Source organism: Halichoerus grypus, chromosome 7 (genome assembly GCF_964656455.1).
Source record: "Halichoerus grypus chromosome 7, mHalGry1.hap1.1, whole genome shotgun sequence".
In the NCBI taxonomy this organism is placed as follows: Eukaryota; Metazoa; Chordata; class Mammalia; order Carnivora; family Phocidae; genus Halichoerus; species Halichoerus grypus.
The window spans coordinates 127,805,327-127,824,619 of NC_135718.1; the positions used below are offsets into that span (position 1 = coordinate 127,805,327).

The window sequence follows — 19,293 nt, forward strand, 5'->3', positions numbered from 1 at the left end:
GATGACAAACGAGTAAATACCTAGTAGATTATGTGGCGCTGTGTGCCATGAGGAAAATAAAGCAGGGTAAAGGGCAGAGAGTGATGGGGAGAGGGGCTGTTTGAGCTCCAGTGGTCAGAGAAGGCTTCTCTGGCAAACTATGCGTGAAGAGCATGTGCAAAGGCCCTGAGGCAAGGATGGGCATGTGTTCAAGGAACTGCAAGGAGGTCAATGTGCCTGATGCAGCGTAAACAAGGCAGAGTAGTCAGAAAATGAGATCAGGAGGTAGCCAGGGGCCAGGTAATAAAGGGTCTTACATATCAGGGTGAGGACTTTGGCTTTTCATCTAGCCAAACCAGGAGTGTTTCAGGGAAAGGAGTGATGAGGTCTGACATGTTTGGTAAAGGGCCTGCCTGGCTACTAAGAGGACAATAGCCACAGGGAAACCAGGGAGAACCTAGAAGCCTAGAAAGGAAAGTACTACAATAATCTAGACAAGAGAAGGTGGTAGCTTGGACCAGGGAGAGGGGGGGTGGCCAGGGACATGGTGAGAAGGGCTTTGAGGATGAAAGGGACGATACATTTACAGTGCCTTCTCAAATCATATGAGATTTTATTCCTATTTCTCTCCAGAGATTAGAGCTCCAACTCAGTAGTGGAGAACCTGGGGCAGTGGGTGCTGTGGTTCTGAAGTTATTGTTTCTGGCCTCGGATTTGAGCCAGAGGGCTTATAGATGCTAGTGCGTGCGCGCGCGCACACACACACACACACATGCACACATCTGCCCAGGGAGACTGGCTGAGGGTCCATCGGGTCCTATTGGAGAGGCAGCTTCTGTCCTGTCCCTCAGTCTTCCCATCGTCCTATCTGTCCTGTGTTCTCAGAACCATGCCGAGACTCAGAGGTTTGGGATGGTGGCAGGAGGATATTAAGCTAGGACTGCTGAAACAGTAGCTCACTATATAAGATCTAGTCGGGGGTGCTTCCTCTCTGCTGCCTCTCCCAGCTGTGGGGTGGTGAGAAGGCAGGTTTCCTCAGAGGTCATGTAAATATTTGCGGAGCAGTAACACAGCTGGGCGCACCCACTCCTCTTGCGGGTTCATTTGCTGCTCCAGAGAATTCGCAACTGGGATCGGTGCTGGACTTTGGGGCACTTCGCTGTGCATCCGGTGACTCCAGTGTCCCGGATCCAAACTCTCCCCCACCTACCCTCAGAGCCTTTCAGTCCTAGCATCAAGCTGGCCCTGGGGAGGGAGTTGGTAATAAGTGGGAAGCGCTGACCACTAGAAAGAACACTGCCCTGGGAACCAGGAAGCCCAGGTTCTGTGGAAGAACCTTGAGGAAGTCGCTTACCCTTTCTGAGCCCTGCTTTCCTCCTTTGTGAAAAGGAGGGACTTGAACCAGAGGAGCTGTACATATTTTTTTGGCTCTGACATTCTGGATTATCTGACCACGTGAAGTGGATCTGTCCCAGGCAACCTGGCGTATCCTCCAGGAAGGGCCTGGAAGTTGCTGAGGGAAGGTACAGCCTTAGTAGGTCAAAAGCAGAGAGAAGCTCCCCAGGAGCTCTTGAAAACTCAGGCCTCCCTGAGAAGACAAGAAATCCGCTGGATTTCTTTTTTGCCTGGGACTAATGTCATCATGGCTTTCATACCTGTGGCCAAACTACCTGAGGCCGCTCTCTTAACCCTTCATGTTCTAAAGCAAGTATAGTAACACGTGCCTCACCTTAGAGCATTAGGTTGTTTGTAAATGAGATCAGAGTCGTGGAAGTGTTACCACAGAGGCTGGGAATGATTTTTTTTTTTTTTTTAAGATTTTATTTATTTATTTGAGAGAGAGAGAATGAGAGACAGAGAGCATGAGAGGGAGGAGGGTCAGAGGGAGAAGCAGACTCCATGCCGAGCAGGGAGCCCGATGCGGGACTCGATCCCGGGACTCCAGGATCATGACCTGAGCCGAAGGCAGTTGCTTAACCAACTGAGCCACCCAGGCGCCCGGGAATGATTTTTATAGATGGTTCTATCAAGGTGCCGACAGATGATTTCCCCAGGAGTCACCAGGGTCATTGGGGGATCTGGGAGTAGGTTTGAAAAGCTGGAGTTAGAGATGTGACCAGGTCATTCTCCATGGAGAGCATAGGGATCCCACCTCGGTGTGGCCACAGGGTTAATTCACCAGGGTCCTCCCCCAAGTCCTTTCCCCTGTCCCTGCATTCTGGTTTAATTCTTTCTCTTTCTCATCACCCCACTCTATATGGTAAAATGCTCTTTGTTCTGCCTCTGCCAAGATGCTACCAGCCCAGCCTGGCCAAGACGTGGAGGGGTCTCAGGGCTCAGCTTGTCCCCACAGACCCCAAGGGAGCCTCTCTGACTGGCCCAGACTTGTGGAGGGGCGGGGCCTTTTCCAGCTAAGGAAGTAAATAGCTTCATTATTGACGGGAAATCGGGGAAGTGAGGGTAGGTCAAGGGACAGAATGGTGGATGCTTACCCTGGGACCCTAGTCGTCTCAACGGTCTCACTTCTGGGCCTCACCAGGAATCAGGTGTGTAGTCAGACCCAACAGGGGACACTGGAGCCCCAAAACCCCCAGGCAGGTGACACTGGAACTTGGACCACATGGACCTTCCTGGCAAGTCTTTCTCTTTTTTGTGCCTCACTCTCACCAACCCCATTAATCTTTGAGATTATGGTCAAGGACCAGAGCCTCCCACTAACTATCTCAGGATGTTCCTGTTGGAAATGGAACGTTGGTCTGGAGGACCTTGGGCCTGAGCCAGGGTGACTCCAGAGATCCCTTGAGGTGTGTGTGGAGGGGGTGGAGGGGTTCTGGGGAGGGTATCACCCCTCACAGGAATCTGGCTGAAAGACCTCATGTGTATTAATCTGGGCTCTGCCTTCTGCTTTAAACATTTCCTGGCCTTTCCATGCCTCAGTTTCCCCCTTGTAAAGAGCCACTCTGATGGCGCTGGCACGGGAGACAAATGAGATCATGGCTCCCAAGGGCTCTTTGAAGAGAAGCCAGAGGAGCACAGGGGAAGCCTATCTAAGATAGATGGGCCTTTTTCCTCTCTCCCTTTTTGGCTGGGTTTTCTTTCTGGAAAAGTGCCTGACTCCCAGCTTCCTATCAGCAGGTGTCTACCCCCTCCACCACATGCCTCCACCACAAGCTGTCCCCCATTCCTTCTGCCACAGGCGACAACTGCAGCCTGGGACCCAGAAAGAAGAGCTCAGAGTCATCCCCTGCAAGCCCCCCCACTGTAGTCAAGGCAACGAGGCCACCACACCCCCCCAACTCTGCCACCACCACCACCCCCAACTCTGCCACACCCCCATGATGGGCAGGGTCAGGGCCTCTTCAAGCACATGAGCTGGGTCTGCTGACAGGGGAGGTTGTGTTTTACTGTCTTCACAGAAGCCCCCAGACAGCACTTCTCTTCAGTGATGCTGTCCAATTACCCAAAGTGCTTTGACCTGCTGGCTGAAAATAGCAGGTGCTAATTTGCATGCTATTTCTTTAAGTCTCTGGGCCCCCGCTCCTTCCCCTGTAAAAGCCCACCGGAACCTCCCCCAAGCAGAAGGGTAAGTAGAAGGTAGACACAACCATGCAACCCACCTTCCTTGTTGGCAAGGAAAGAGGAACATGTAGAGGGAAACCTCATATTCTACTGGGTTCTAACAGTTCAAGAATCAGACCCAAGGAGGAGGGGTTTAGAGATCCTCTAGCCCAGAATCCCCTTGGGTGGGGGTGGGAGGACAAGGACAAAACTCAGGAGCTGAGAGCTCCTCCCCTGTGTCGAGCTGCTGGCTGAGAGTTGCTTTCTTTACTGCCTGCTCCCTAGTCCCTGCTGTGGAGGGGTGGGGGGCAGGGGGGTGCAGCGCAGGTGGAGGGGGAGGGCCAAAGGGAGGATGGGCAGGCTGCCTTGTGTGAAGAAGAGGGATAGGGCCACATGAGCTCTTCAAGGCTGTGAAGGAATGTTCTGGGACAGCTCAGTCCCTGCTCCAAAGACTCCTGCCCCTCCAAGTAAAGCCTCTGTGCCTCACCTCTGTCAGTCCCCCCTCCCTCTAGGCTCTGCCCAGAAATCCACAAAGGGGGAAACCTTATGGAAAGCGCACAGCTAGATCTGGGGGAAAACATCCCCTGCTGGTGACATTCCTCTGGCTCAGACAAAGTCATTTTACTCAGGATGCTGGCTGAGGCTAAAGAGAATCCCTTATGGTGCCTGTCACCATAAGCTGTTCCCCAGATGACCCAGGCCAGCCCCAACACAGCTGCACAGGCAGAATCTCCCTAGAAAACTGATTACACTCGCCCTCCCGTTGGGGTGGTGGTGAGGATGGGCTGGCTGCAGACGTGACCAGGACAGAAGAGTCAGGATAGGGGTTTGGTGTAGGGCCTGAGATGGGTGAAAATGCTGGCGAAAACCACCTGCCTTGCTCCGATTCCCCTCACAGCTGGTCTGCTTGGGACCTGTTGCATCTTTCCTAAGTCCTACCACCCAAACCACTCAGCATAGAGTAAAGGGAATAAAAATCAACTTGCGCCCCCCCCCATGCTAGGGGGGAGCCTGAGGGATTGGTGCTAGGATCACTGCAGCTCTTTACTCCCCTTTGATCTCCAAGCATATATGGAAAACTTGACCACAGTATGCACCCTCAGAAACAGACCCCTCTCCAACTCGGACTGCTCAGGGATCCAGAGGCAGAGTTCCCTCTGTAAGGTTTCCCACCCTCTAAGAACGGTGGTTCCCCCTCTAAAGGTGCAGCCCCAGGTCAGTGGCACTGGGCAATCAGAGGACCAGAGCCAGGTGGGCTTTTAGGGAGAAGGGCCATCCCTAGCACTCAATGCACCATCCAGACCTCGTGGGGAGCGGGGAGGAGCTCAGGAGTGTGAATGTCCTCTGCCTTAACTTCTGTGAAAACCAGGTGCTGAGGTGACAGGCCTAGGTGAACCCATAGGGTCTCTGTGTGCAGCTGATCACCTCAAGCTGCCCAAACACTAGAGACAACTACTGCTCAGTGGCGCACCGGCCTCTTAGGTGAGTACTGGGGGCGGCTTTTTAAAAAGATCACTGCGGTGCTTTTGTTGCTTCAAGAAACTGCGGATATCATCTGTCCGTTGCTAAAACATGGTCTCCCTGGTTTGCCCAGATCACATTGAGATGGGGACCCAACCTTACACAGTCAGCCCCTTCCAGGAGCAAGGAGAGCGGCCTCGAGGAAGCAGTGGTGAGAGCATCTGTGCAGCCCCCCTTCTTTGAACGGGGAGAGTTAAGTGCTCAGGAAGACCCTGAGGGGAGCTCAATGGGCTGGGGCGGGGGGCTGCTACTGGATCCCACTTCTTTTCCCTCTTACTTTACAACTAAAATCCTTCCTCCTTGAGATCGTTTTCCTTCTTAGCTGAAAATGCCCCCTGGATGAAAGCACAGACTCTTGCATGGTGTGAACTCTTCTTTCTCCCTGGCATCTTCCCCCAACATGCACACCTTTCACCTAATCTATTTCCCTAAGTGGGAAAAACGTTAGCCCTCCCCCCACCCAAGTTGTCTGCGCTCCTGGAGGGCACACCTTCCTAGTCTCCCCTCCCCACCCCAGGTCTCTGAGCCAGCTCCTGGTAATTTGTGCCCGTCGCCTGACCTTCATCCCCCAACCACGCTCCTCGTTTTAGGTGATGTACTGATCCCCTGCTCTTATTCTGACTAATTTTTAGAGCCTGGAAAGGGGCCAGGAGGGGGCTGGGAAGAAGCTCTGCCAGGGGGAAGGTTCAACCCAGGCCTCCCAGACCCGTGCCCACCGGTACACACCGGTTGGTTCCCTGGCTCGCTGCCCACACCCCTTTCTGCCTCTGTAGCGCAAGTAAGAGCGCCCAGGGCACCGCAGCAGGCAGCCAGGGGGTTAACTCCAGGGCAGCCCAGGTGGAGGTCGAGGCCCCCAGCCCGCATCTGCACCTCCTGGGCTCCCGAGGCCACCGGAAGGCTGAGGCTGCGGTGGCTCTTTGTCTACCTGCTCTGGGCGTTAAAGAGCCCGCTCTCAGCCTGCATCTCCGGGGCTCGGGACAGAAGTCAGCGGCGGCGAAATGGGGCTCTGTCGCTTTAAGTACAGCTGGAGCCGTAAGTGCGAGCCCCGGCGGTGGGGAGAAAAGGGAGCGGAGGGCCGGCGAGCACTCGGTGTCTGGCCCTCCGCGTGGCCCGGGCTCAGACCTCTTCGGGTGTCCGCGGTGCCGGGGAGGGCGCTGGGTGCCCACCCGGCGAATGGCCGCCTGAGCCGGGGAAGATGCTTCATCTGCCCCTGCCCAGGTCGGGAAGGACGGTGAATTTCCCCCGCAGGTAAGCGCCCGGCCCCTGCCGCAGTGCTGGGGTCGGGGTTGGGAGCCCTCCAACCCCAACCCCAGCCCCCGCCCCTGGCTACACTACCGCAGCAGTGGGTGTGGGGTCTGCAAGAAGGAGGGTCTTGGCTGCCCTGCTTTTCTGACAGAGGGAGGGAGGAGTGCCCGCGCCGACAGAGTCCTCTGGCTCCCGGCTCCCCGGAGTCCTGGGCTTGTTGGCGTTGGGAGTTGGAGGTGGGTGTGTGGACGGGTCTGGGGAAAGGAGAGGGAAGGCAAAGCAAGGCGCTTGGGTTCCGCAGAGACCGGGACAAAGCTGAGACAATGGCACAACTTGATTGAACTTGGATGGTTGCCGCTGCAGTGTATTGGGGGGGTCCCCGCCCCCAGCTGTGGGGGGGGGGGTCGGGGTTCTTAGGGACCTGGAGAGGGAAGGGGAGCGTCCTTCAGCGGGAGGGTCTCCCTGACTCAGAAGCTCTGGGGTATAAGGAGGTAGAGGGGTGAGACCTAAGGAGGGGAGGTGGGGGTGAATTTGTGACCCCACAGCTGGTTGGATTCCTCTGAGGAGGAGTGAAGCCTGGGACTCTACTCTGGGAAGGGATGAGCAGCAGCGGAATTCGGGAGATGCACAGTGGGGGATCACAGATCAGTCCTGTGCCATGGTGAGGGGGGCCGTTCATGGTGGCTCCCCACTAAGAGGAAGTGAGTGTGAGCACAGCCAGTCAGGGATCCTCAGAGCTGACTTGGAAACTGCACTTCCAAGAGAGGATTAGGAAATTCCAGCAGCCAGAGAAAGAGAGCTGATGCTTTCTGGTTTTTCTGGAGCTTCCCACCCCAATATACACACTCCCTCCCCTCACCCTCCCTCTGACTTGGCTGGCTGAAGGAAGTTGGAGGTTAGGCCAGATGACTGAAGCTGAGACCACTCCCACCCCCATACCTCCTCAGGGCTTTCAACCCCAAGAGCCCAGACTTGCACCCTGGAACATGCCCCCCTTTCCCCATGGTTCCTTGGGAAGAGCCCCCAGCACTTGCCAGGGGCTTCACTGCAGCTCTGCACACACAGGCCTAGGGTAAGAGCAACAGAACCAAGGCAAGGCCTGGCAAGGGTGAGGCGTCTGCAGCACTGGGTGCCCTTGGAGGCCAGAATCCTGCTGGCCCCCAACTTCTTGTCCCCCACCACAGTGGGACAGACTGCAGCCCCTCTGCAATGGGACTGGGGACCCTTGGACTGACTTTGCTAGGATGACTGGTGGGATATATCTTTAAGAGGAACCAGTTTTGAACAAAGAATAGATCTATGTAGGGACCTCTGGGGATTCTTTTTTCTGGTGAGATCCTGGGGGTGAGTCCTGAGTCTCTGGGCCCTGGAGAAGGTGGAAAGAAGGGGCTGTTCCTGACCTTGTTCTCCACTTCCAGCACTGCCACCCCAGTTCAGAACCTGCTTGAGATCCATACAGGGAGTGCCCAAGCAAGATTATAGTTGTCACTGAACCCAGATTTGCACTGGTTCTACACTTTTGTTCTTTGCCTCCCTCACCCCTGGAAGATGTGAAAATCCTTTAGTTGGCTCCCTTTCCCTGAGCCCATCACCCCTTTCCTACACAGAACCCTTTCTAGGTTATGCTATCATTTCTTTTGAATGGCTATTCTCCCTGCCCCCTTGCACTGCTGCACCCCTTCCCACCACACCCTGGGAGACTAGGCTTTGTAGACAGTGAGCTTAGTGCCTATCCTGGGGCTATAGCTGCTGAGTACTCACCTAGCTCCTTACCAGAAACAGACTTCTGGGCAGGTGTGCCAGGGCAGGGAGCTGTCTGCCACAGCCCAGGGAGAGGAGCCGGTCACATCACGTCTGCTAGGTGGGGCGAGGTTGGACTGCAGTTTCCTTTCTACCCAAGCCCAAGACTTTCAAGCCGATTGTTGTTGGTAGGCAAGGAGAGAGGGGATGTTATAAAGTGGAGGTCAGTCCTCAAATCACCAGAGTTCAAATACAAAATTTAACTACCCTGGCTGCAATCCACAGGGGGAGAGTTTAACCCGAGCCTTTGCTCTGGCCTTTGCTCTGGAGACAGCTCGAAAAACCTTCCCTGTAAATGATGCTTGATTGGGGCCAACAGGGATCAAAGAGATGCTTGCCCTTCAGGTGCAGGTTCCCCTTAAGCTCCAAAGGAGGCAGCATAGAAAGGATGTGAGGTATCAGGGTGAATGGCCTAATTGGCCCGCAGTATCTCCATACCCAGCTTTTGATGAGTTGAGCTGTGATCAGCCATTGGCCACTCCACTTGCCTCAGAGCAGATGCCTGGCATTACTGCATCTATCATGGAAGGTTATCTCCATAAGCACCATTCTTGCACATCTCTCCTGGAGACCACTCTCTTTCCTGTTCCAGAAATCACCATCCTTCAGATTCTTCTAAGCAGCAAACCTGGGGTGTAGGCATCTATCCCATTCAGCATTCCTAGATTCCCTCCTAGAAGGGGCCCTTAGCTATAACCTGGGGACCAGTAGGAACAAGACCTGCTCACAGCACTTGCCTCCCTCAACCCGCAGAGACCCCCTGGGGCATAGGACTCCAGCTTGGCACAAACCCAGCCTCTGTGAGAGGACAAAATGCCTAGGGACAGCAGAGCCAACGAGCTGCTTCTTGTTAGTGGGTTTTATGGGGCTACGCACGCACAACGCAGGCAAACCACACTCGCCGGCTTAACCTCTTCCTGCAAAGCCCCTGCGCTCTGCTTGAGAGGCAGGGAGGAGAGAGGTGCCAAGCGGGAAGCATTATAATGAGGAAGACTTAGTGTGGCTGTGTGTAACATCTGAGCCAATCACTTTCACCCTATAACAGGATGCTCTAAAGCACTATCTATGCTAAGCACTTTGTAAACATTCACTTCTTTAAGCCCTACAACAACCATACGAGGTATATTTCATCATCATCCCATTTCACAAGTGAAGAAACTGAGGCACAGGGAGGTTAAGTAATCCTATCTAAGATCACAGTGGTGGGATTTGTTCTCACACCTAGATCTGTCTGACTCTAAAGCCAACCCCTAAATGCTACTATAAGGAGTTCATTCTCATTGACACTGATCTAGGCCCAAGGAATACCAAATGCTGAAGATGCACAAGTTGAGGGTATTTGAGGCCTCCGCAAAGGTCTGCAGTCGGCCCGGAAGTCTAGTGGGAGTGAGGTGGGAAGAGCACTGGACTTGTAGAGTCTGGTGACCTAATTCAGGGCAAGGGCTCCATTACAGTTAACCTTGTGACCTTACAGAGGTTGCGTAGCCTCCAGCCTCAGTTTCCTTCTCCATAAAATGGGCCTAACTCCTGACCAGTCTACCCCCCTGGGCTGTAGTCATGACAGTGAGCTGATATGAAGAGCAAAGTGCTTTCAACACGTGAGCTCTTACGAGTGATATTTACTAGTTGAGGTCCCTCGCAGGCAGTAGGAGTCCCTCCCAGATTCTTCAAGTTTGCTTTTTCCCTTCATTTTTTCCTTCCATTTTGCTAGGACCCTAATGAGGATGCCAATCGGAATAATAGACTAAATAACTTCCTGGCATCGAATATATTTTTGATTTTTTTCTTAAATTCTCAATTACTCATCTTCAGATTTCTATTCAGTCCAAATTCTATCCTAACGAAGATGCCATATTTATACATTCTATTTTAATGGCAATTTACGTAAAAATCGGCCACTTAAAAAAACTTCATCGTTTAAAAAAACCACCTTATTTCTTCAGCCTCTACTATGTGATACCTTTGTGCCAGCCATTATGCTGGGGGCTGGAGACACCGAGCTGACCCTTACGGAGCTAACATTTGTCTGTTCATTTATTCAACAAACTGTAGTGAGCATCTCACAGATGCCAAGCACGGTGCTGGGAACCGGGAGTATGATAGTGATGAGCAAGACAGACATAAGAATCTGTGCCCTCAGGAAGCTTATCATCATTCAGTGAAAACAGATAAATAAAAGTCAACGAGCACATACATACATTATTGGAGGGGGAATAATGCAGGAGGATGCAATCTGGTGGAGGAAACAGGGTGCAGATCCCTGTGACACCAGATCGAATGTGTAGGAAGCAGAAGCAAGCAGGGAGGGGCCGTAGTTTGAGTGGTCAGGGAGGACTTCACGGGAAGATGGCATTTCCATTGGGCCTGAAAGCAAAAATATGCATTTTCCAGTGGAACCAGAGCTCATCTGAGGAGAGAGGGAGGAGTTTTCCTCAGTTGAGAGGCTGTATGTCATCTTCCACTTTCTTTGCCCAGACCCACCATCACTGTGGCTTCATCGATAACAGACACTCCTTGTCTAAGATAGAATCCTCAAACAGACAGCTGAATCAAAATGTCACTGCTTAGCACCACCGGCAGTCCTATCTGGAAGCCTTTGGTAACGCAACTGGCTTCTTTCCTCCAGAGCCTGGTCTCGGTTTCATCTCAGGCGAAGTTCATGGCCAGAATGATGGCCTGCCTTTGCCTTTGCTACGCGAGCAGAGTCCAGTAATGCCACCTGTGGGCAGAATGTGTCGGATATGAGGCATCATCCTCATCCTCGCTTTCGTGGGATGCTTCAGGAATTTCCTAGAAATACTAAATTCTTGGACATTATTGGACATTTAAATCTTAGGAAGCCTGTCTCCCATGAAGACTCCGACACGTTATTGGGTGAAAGAACATCAAAGCCCCTGCCCACGTGCATGTGTACACAGGCGAAACAGCCTGGCCACTGTCCGCTTTACACAGGCAAGAGATGCCGATGTAACCCGTGGACTTACAGAGGGTATGCAAATACGAGTTTCCCTCATAAACTGGTTTTCCTAGGTAATGTATAGCTACAGGCGTCATTTGAGTAGTAGGTGGGTTATTCCAAAGAGGAGAGCAGAGGGAAGTTGGGTACCTACCTACTTGCTGGGAACTGAGCTGGATGCTTTATTTTTTCCCTTGTTTATGCTAGCAACCAGGAAGAGCTGATGGTGATATGGCCATTTTTGTGATGTGGGCATGCATTCAGGGAGGGAAAATGCCTGTCCCAAAGTCACGGCCAATACATGGTGGAGCAGAAATGCAAACACAGCTCTGGCTGGCTCTGTAGCCCATTCCTCTGTAGACTGAATGTGAGTCTAAGGAGCTCAGCACTTTCTGCAAGCTTGAGAATGCCTACGCTCCCTTCTGGGATGGTCATTTTTTTTTTTTTGAAGATTTTATTTATTTATTTGACAGAGAGAGACACAGCGAGAGAGGGAACACAAGCAGGGGGAGTGGGAGAGGGAGAAGCAGGCTTCCCGAGGAGCAGGGAGCCCGATGCGGGACTCGATCCCAGGACCCTGGGATCATGACCTGAGCCGAAGGCAGACTCTTAATGACTGAGCCACCCAGGCGCCCCTGGGATGGTCATTTTTTATAAAGGAGAGCTATTAATGAGGTTCTTCAACCTCCAGGGATGCTGCTTTCCAGCTTATTTTTTCCCCATATTCATTTGTTATATGGTGGTATTTTTGTCTAATCGTAAGTCCGAGGGACCAGGGACTCTTATTCAAGTGGTGTCTATGTGGAATTTAATGACAACACATAGCTAACAGGATTCCATCCTAAGAGCTTAATAGAACAGTACGGAGTTATATGCACCACCGTTAGCCTGTGCCACGTCACACTTAGAGCTCTTTAGATTGGGTCAAATCCTAGCTCCTGAAATAGAACAGCTACATGAAATAGAAGCTGATCAGCCATCCACCAGTGAGGATTTATTAATCACCTACTGTGTGCCAAGAATTGTGCTAATCTCTACAAAGAGAAAAAAAGACAACTTATTTCAGTCCCCATAATGGCGTGATTAATCTATAACAGAGTTGGATGTTGATTTCTGACACTAGGAATAATAATAGCTAGAAATAGGGAGCAAGCAAGTCAAAAATATATAAAGATTTATAACCAGGTCAAGGAGCACTGCATTAAGAGGACAGTGAGTGTAGCAGTCATGAAAAGTTCAAGGGTAGACTGCAAGGAAATCTGGAGAGTGTATTCAGGAAGGAGGAAGGTTTTCAGGTATGAAAGAAGAGGGAGAGAGGGCCCTGGGCCCAAGATGAATTCTCCTGAAGAGAATTTATGAGGCGGTGAGATCAATGGGTAATATGTCGGAAAACTGGAACAGAAGGCACGTCCCACTCCGTCATCTTTGATGTCCTGCTAGCCCCTCATTCTTTTGGCAGTTGTCCGGTGCATGCACAAATGCTCCGACAGAGAGAGAGAGAGTGTGTGTATGTGTGTGTGTGTATGCACACATGCATGAAAGTGTTGTTGCTCAGGCTTGGAACATTTTCCCATGGATTATTTTCAATTCTTCTATAAGACTATACTAGACTACCAGGTTTTGATCCTGATGATCTGCCAACTGTGTGATTTTAAAAATAGGTTTTTAACAGCTCTAAGCAGAAGTAGTATTTCTGCCAGTGGAATTATGGCTCAAAGGCCCTCAGGGAAAATAAATACTTGGGAATTATTCTTGGGTGTCAGGGTTTCTGGAATTTGACCCCCGAGACACGGTGGCTGAGATAACAGCAGTGTTCTGTGGCACAAATCCGAGACCTTGTTCCTTAATTCTCTCTGATACACAGTTGGAAAGCAGTACTTCTTTGGTTAATCAGATCCCTGGAAATGGATGCCTCTTGTCTGGAAACAGTTCCCTAGTGAAATCCTTGTTTACATTGTGGTGGATTTCCGTGTTCTGGAAATGTGTGCCATTTCTTCCTATTTTTTCCTGTTATGTATGTATTCAGTTCCCATAATTTATACTGTTTCTCCCCATTTAGCTCTCATAAATTCTAGGTGAACATTCTTGTAATTTCCAGGCCTGGATTTGCAACCCAGATTTCCATACCTGTTGCTACTTTTTCTTATTCTTGGAGCATTCTTCCAGAACTCAGAGCTCCCACAGCCATTTCACAGGAGTGGGTCCTCTAATACATGGGATTCATGTTTAACAACTTGGCAGATGCATTTTAGGCTAGCATTGAGCTAATCTTGGGGAGGACTTAGGAATCACCTTTTCCTGAAAAGGTGGCTCTCTGAATGAGGTAAATCCGTAGAGACCACTATTCTCCATGCTTATAATGCATTTTAGAATTACCTTCGAAATCTAATGAGCAATATGTTAATTTATTAATTTTCCACTCTTGTCCTTGTTCAATTAACAGGGTCCTCCTTCCCCACTCTTATAAATTAAATGTGAAGGGGAGAACACAATAGTGTTCTCCTGTGGTTTATAGAAATTGCTTTCATCTCCTGGAGATGAACCTCATATTTGCTGTTACCAGTTAAGTGTTTGTTTTTCTTCTGGAGTCTCCGTATGGAAACCCCTGGCAAAGCTGGGGGCCCAGAGGATCAGCATGTATGGGGTGTTTAGGAAGGGAGGTGGGTAAAGACTGTTCCACTTCAGTTCCCTCAGCAGGGAACTTCCACCAACCTCCACCCTGGCCTCCAGCCCCTAGGGGGTAAAGGGCCAGTCCAGGTCTCAGGTTGGAGAAGCTAACCTTGCCCCCTGCAGGAGGGAGGGAGTCACTGCTTACTCCTGCAAAGCCTGGTTCAGGAGCTTTCCTGCTATCTGAGAAACGAATTCTGGAAATTTGCGCAGAGCTGTTCATTGTGAACGCAGCTTGGATCCCCAGCAAGTCCAAAGCCCTTGGAAAAAATCTCCTATAGGAGACCCCCCAAGAAGTCAGGACTCCTGGGTTTGGTTCTGGGTTTCACATGATGGTCTGCTCTGGCAAGACTCTTAGCCACTCCTTGTCTCTCTTATAAAGTTGAACTGAGACACTCTCTAACCCAGAATGATTATACCAGTAAACTAATGCCATCCAAGTAAAATAATGCTGGTTGTGTGATGTGAGCCCAAGGCTTCAGAAATAACCTGAATTTTCTGTCTGCTTCACTTCCTTATCCCCACCTCTGGTCTTTACCTTTAACAAAGAAACCCAGAGGTGGAGCGAGGAGGAATATATTGAGAAGCAGGAAAGGTCAGAAGCGGAGGTGTGATAGTGTCTTCAGCCTTGTGAATTTCCCCCTGGTCTTCCTGCGGTGCTTCCGGGCATCCCATGGAGCCGAGCCCTCTCCCCGGACTTGCTCGCCCTGCCCTCTGCACACCGAACACTCCTTCTGCTCCCACCAGTCAGGCTGAACGCTTACCAAGAGTTGTTTGTTCCCAAACCTGTTTACGCCAGTCGACATTGTTTCACTTGATCATTACATAAGCTGATGAAATACGAGTGTAAAAAGAAAAAAATCGTTTCTATAAAAACTACATTATTGGAGACTTGGGGGAGCTTGAAAAGGCAAGTTGTCAGTAAAACTGTTGTTGAGATGCCTGTAGGACTTAAAAGGTCCTAGGGGGAAATTATAAAACTCTAGAAGGATTTTGCTCTCAGATTGCTCCGTGTCATGAAAATCTTAAAGAAACTGATGCTGGATATAATAATGCACTGTGGGCGTAGGGGTGCAGAGAGGAGATGGAAAAGCAGAAGTGTGTCAGGGAAAACCCTGCTGGTTCTAGGACTTTGAACCTCATAGGTTGACTGGCGCCTGTCTGTAATTCTCCGTAACGAGGACTTGACATGTAATGAGTGCCCTAAGGAAGGTGGGGGGGGGGGGCCTTCTCAGGAAGCCTTTAAACATAGAAAAACCACCATCTGCCTGGATGACTTGTACGTACACAGTAACGGGGGAGGAAGTGGCTGAGATGAAACCGCTCACAGCTGGAGGGGACCTGGGCGAGTGGACCCTGAGCGTCTGCCTCCCTTTCAACCAGAGCAGCTGTTTTCACCTGTCTTACACACTGGGGATTTCAGGTAAAAATGTTCATAGAGAGGGTTCTATGTGTCTCTCTTTCTCCAGATCTATGTGAGACTGAACTGTGCTCTCCCCAGTAGAGACTAGACGACAGAGTTTTAGTGCCCAAGTCATAGCTTATATTCATTTACTATCGACTCTTTTGGAGCAATCATTGATGAATTTTGTATTTCCTCAAACCTAACACTTGGTGGATGCACAGAAGGCTGGTACCTGTGAGGGGTACCCCATTATGGCTTCATTCTTCCAAGTACGAGAAAGACTGGAGGGTGAGACAGAACCGTAGGGACCCCTTTTCTAAGCTGAGAAGCATCTCTGGATCCATCCTGCCTCAGAACAAAATGGAAGAAAGAACAGGATGTTTTCGTTCCTGTCTGTTGCCTGAAGGCACCTTTCCCAGAAACAAAACCCGTTTGATTTTGATTAACTTTCTCTTCTTTTAATTTCAATCTTCCTTCTTCAAGGATTATGCCAAAGCCCCAGACTGATCATAAAGCCTCAGAGCAGAGATTTCAACTCGGTTGCCCAAGAAAAGCATGTGAATACCAGAAGGTGTTTCCTAGTCAGTCATTTCCTGTGTTCCCCAAATTGTTATTTTTTCCTACGATATGTATCTTTAGATAACAAAATCTTTTCTCCCTCTCGACCTGGGGAGGTGATGTGGCAGGAGGCATTTTGAGAAAAGCATAAAGCTAAGCATGTACTTTATAGGCAGCCAGCACTGGAGGATGTTTATGATGCCGCAGTAAAGAGGTGAGGCACCCAGAAACCTCAAACTGACTTTGACACTGACTTGTTACACAACGCAGGGGCAAAATTTCCAGCCTCCGTTTCCCCTTCTCGGAAGGAGAATGAAGGGCCCCGGCCATTGAGAAGCACACAATGCACAGCGCGCCTGAGCTGGTTTGGAGGGGATGGAATGTTGTCTGAATGAGAAATGCATCAGGAAGGATTTGCTGCGGGAATGTGGCAATCCAGTCTCGCAGGGTGTTGAAAGCAATCACCAGTGACAAAAAACGGTCAGATCCTTCAATACCCGATTCTATAAAAGCTGGGTGGGACATCTGCCTTGCAGAAATGTTTGGTGTATCTGGCATTTGCAGGTGAGGGTTTGAGAAGTTTAAATCTTTTCAGTTCCCTGTTATTTTTTCCTCCATTTATCCTTCATCCTTCAGTGGGCAGAATGTCATGCCTGGGGCATAGAACGAGTGGCTTTTTACCTTTGCCTGAACACCTGTGTATAGTTTTGTTTCTCTGGAATAAGATCTTTGCTTCATCCACTTACTGGTTAAGAATTAAGATTCCTTTTTCTTTTCATTCTTTTTGTTCAAGGCTTTGTGCTAGGTGAGAGATGTGCTTACTTTCACATGCATGGAAGACTCGCCTGCAAAAATGAAGGTCTTTCACAAGGCATTAGCTGGGTTTTCTCTGTGATGCTGACCTTTGACCCCGGGGCACAATGTGGTATTCAGCTGTCCTGTTCTCTGAAGTGAAAAACCTTCAGAGTTCTCAACAAAGATATTTCACCAAGAGTAAGCAGGCCATGAACCCAATGACTTAAGATAAGAAGGCGGGTTAATTTTGAGATAAAGATGAAGGCAAGAGGGCTGTAAAAATGACAGTGTCCACTGAGGCCAGATCAGTGGTCCCCTGTGGTGGGGGTGACAACTCAACCTTTCTTAAGACCTAGATTAAAGCGACAAGTAAACTTTCCATTCAATGGGACTTTTATAATGCTAGGATTTCTTCGGACAAACCTGCCCAGTGTGCCTTGGTAGAATTCATCAAAGAAGAATGGAGCATCTTAGTGGGGGAGGAATCGATTCAGAATGCACGGATCTGGGGGGCCTCTTGGGAGCACTGCTTTTGGAATCCTTAATAAGTACTCTCATTCTAAAGGCCTCAAGGCTCTAAGCATTCATGGGCTGGTTGGCAGGAAAGAAAACTTCACAAGTAATATGTAGGCCCAGTCATTACCTTAGACAAAGTGCTGAGAAGGTAACAGATTACATCATTGCCCCCCCGCCCCCCTGCCCCCCACTGCTCTCTAGAAATGTAAGGAAAGACTGAGACTCAGAAACAAGCCTTGGGTGTTTAATTGTAAGGTTGGTCGAGGAGCGGGAGACAGAGAGGCGAGGTAGGGAAAAGTCATGGTGTGGTTTACACACCAAAAAAAATCGCTTCCAAGGACTGTGTTCAGAATACTTGTCTGCCAGTTGAGCGAGGACATCCAGATGTCCGTGGTGTGAGGAAACTGTTCTTTCCCTGCGTCTACCTCACGGTGGTAACTTGCAAATTTTTCCCCCATGAAGCTTTATTTTTGGAGACCACTGTAATTTACATGTTGGGACCTATTATTAACAGCTAGTTTTGTGCTGTTGTTGGAAATCTTTACATTAGGAAAGAATGTATGGGTTGTTTTTGGGGGGAAAGGGAGGCTCAGATTAAAGGTTACCTTGTATAGTATGTCAGATCTGTCTGGGATCTGAGAATGGATTGGGTACCCACATCCCCCCCAAACAAAGAAAGTTCTCTTGGTCGCCTATAACTGTCTTCCCAAGTTATGATCATTCACTTTTCTAAGAAGTGGCTATTTGGGGCTGGTGGTGGAGGGGGCAGATAATGTAAATACTTTGTTTTTTAATGTAAATACTTTTAAAGTTGTCTCTTTGGGCACCACTGTGCTATAAGGACTATAGTCCATCCTAGAAAACAGAATTGATGAGCCCCTGTAGGAGCTACGTAGCATATCTCATAAATGGGGAAAGCAGAAGCAATTGTGCTATATTTAAATTTCAGCCCATAATTGGGTAATTAGAGAAAACCTCTATTTTATTAAATTCTACCGTCCAGTGTTTGACCAGAAAACTTGGTGACCTCATGTTTGACGACTGTCTGGGATTGGAGCGTGGTTAAAGTTGGTGTAAGAATGTATCTCTCAAATGTCTTTAGTAAAGAGATTGGGGTAATGTTTTAGTGCTTCTCCAATGATTCCTTCAAAACAACAGTGCTCAACTCAGATGCTGTGCATTTGGCATTGGCCAGGATATGATAAGTGTTTTCCACAGAAATGACAAGGCTTCCAGTTCTCAAGGAGCTCTCTTTATGAGAGGTCAAACAATTTTATGCATAAACAACTTCACAGTAAGTTCTGCTTCCGTCTTGCATTTTTAAGTTAGTCTGGGCAAACTCTGCATCGGAGGGTTTTCCAGAAATAGATTGGGGGCTACATAAAGTGTTGGCCTCTGGTGGGCAATTGTACGGGATGATTGTTGTTAAACTAAAGATGGAGCAAATAAGGTCCTGGTGTAACCTTCCCAACCATAGGGACCCAATCTGAAGCTGTTACACTCTTTGCCAAAAGTAGGTACATTGCCAGTTTGATGGCGATGAAAGTCCAAGGAAGGGGACAGTGAAGGAAACCTAGAACCTGGGAACTCCCAATAGAATAAAATTGCTTTGAAGAAAACGTTTAGTAATAGTGGTTTTTTCATATGGCCTTCTTTCCTACCACAGACCCTGGCAGGATTCTCAACCATATCCATAAAAACATTTTAATATGACCCCTTGATTTGTTCCTTCAACACGGTTTTTATTGAGAGTCTACTCTGTGTCAGACCCCGCCATTCAACCCCTCTCACCCTGTAGAGGAAGATGCTTTGGTGCCATATATGCCAGGGACAAAACTCGAAGGAAAATGGGTACAATGAGAACACTAGTCAGTCAAGGGCCACGTACAATGAAAGACTAACATTTAAGAGGTTGGCAGAGGAAGAGAGTCTGGATAAGAGGGTACAAGAAGAGAGTGCTGTCGCTGAGGCAGACAAAGGGAAGAATTTCAAGGAGTGACTAACACCGATAAATACCACTGAGAGGCGGGAAAAATAAGACTAAAAAGTCCTAATTGGATTTAGCAGTATACAGAGCCTTAGTATCCCTGACGGGAGAGATCTTAGTGAAGCAGCGGAGATGTAGTCCAGGCTCCAGTAGGTGGAGGAGTAAACGTGGGGTAAGGTGGGGATGGTGAGCATGGGTAGTCTAAAGGAGAACGCTAGCCTGCGAATGCAGGTTCTACCCATGTGGCTCTGTGGCTCATGAGCGAAGAGGCACCAGGATCAAATCAGAGAGAACCCTCTCCTGCTG

General features: G+C 49.6%; 1 protein-coding gene across 6 annotated transcripts in view; it reads left to right on the plus strand.

Moving 5' to 3' along the window:
• Positions 1-19,293, plus strand: part of NAV1 (neuron navigator 1) — a 247,772-nt gene that overhangs the window by 167,028 nt on the left and 61,451 nt on the right. The window contains exon 1 of one of the 6 annotated variants that reach the window (XM_078078266.1): positions 6,139-6,306. The exons of the other annotated variants lie outside the window; for them this stretch is intronic. Within the exon in view, the coding sequence (XP_077934392.1) occupies positions 6,254-6,306 (53 nt within the window). The 5' untranslated portion in view covers positions 6,139-6,253. Of the gene's footprint in view, positions 1-6,138; positions 6,307-19,293 lie in introns of those variants that run through there. 6 annotated transcript variants of the gene reach the window in all.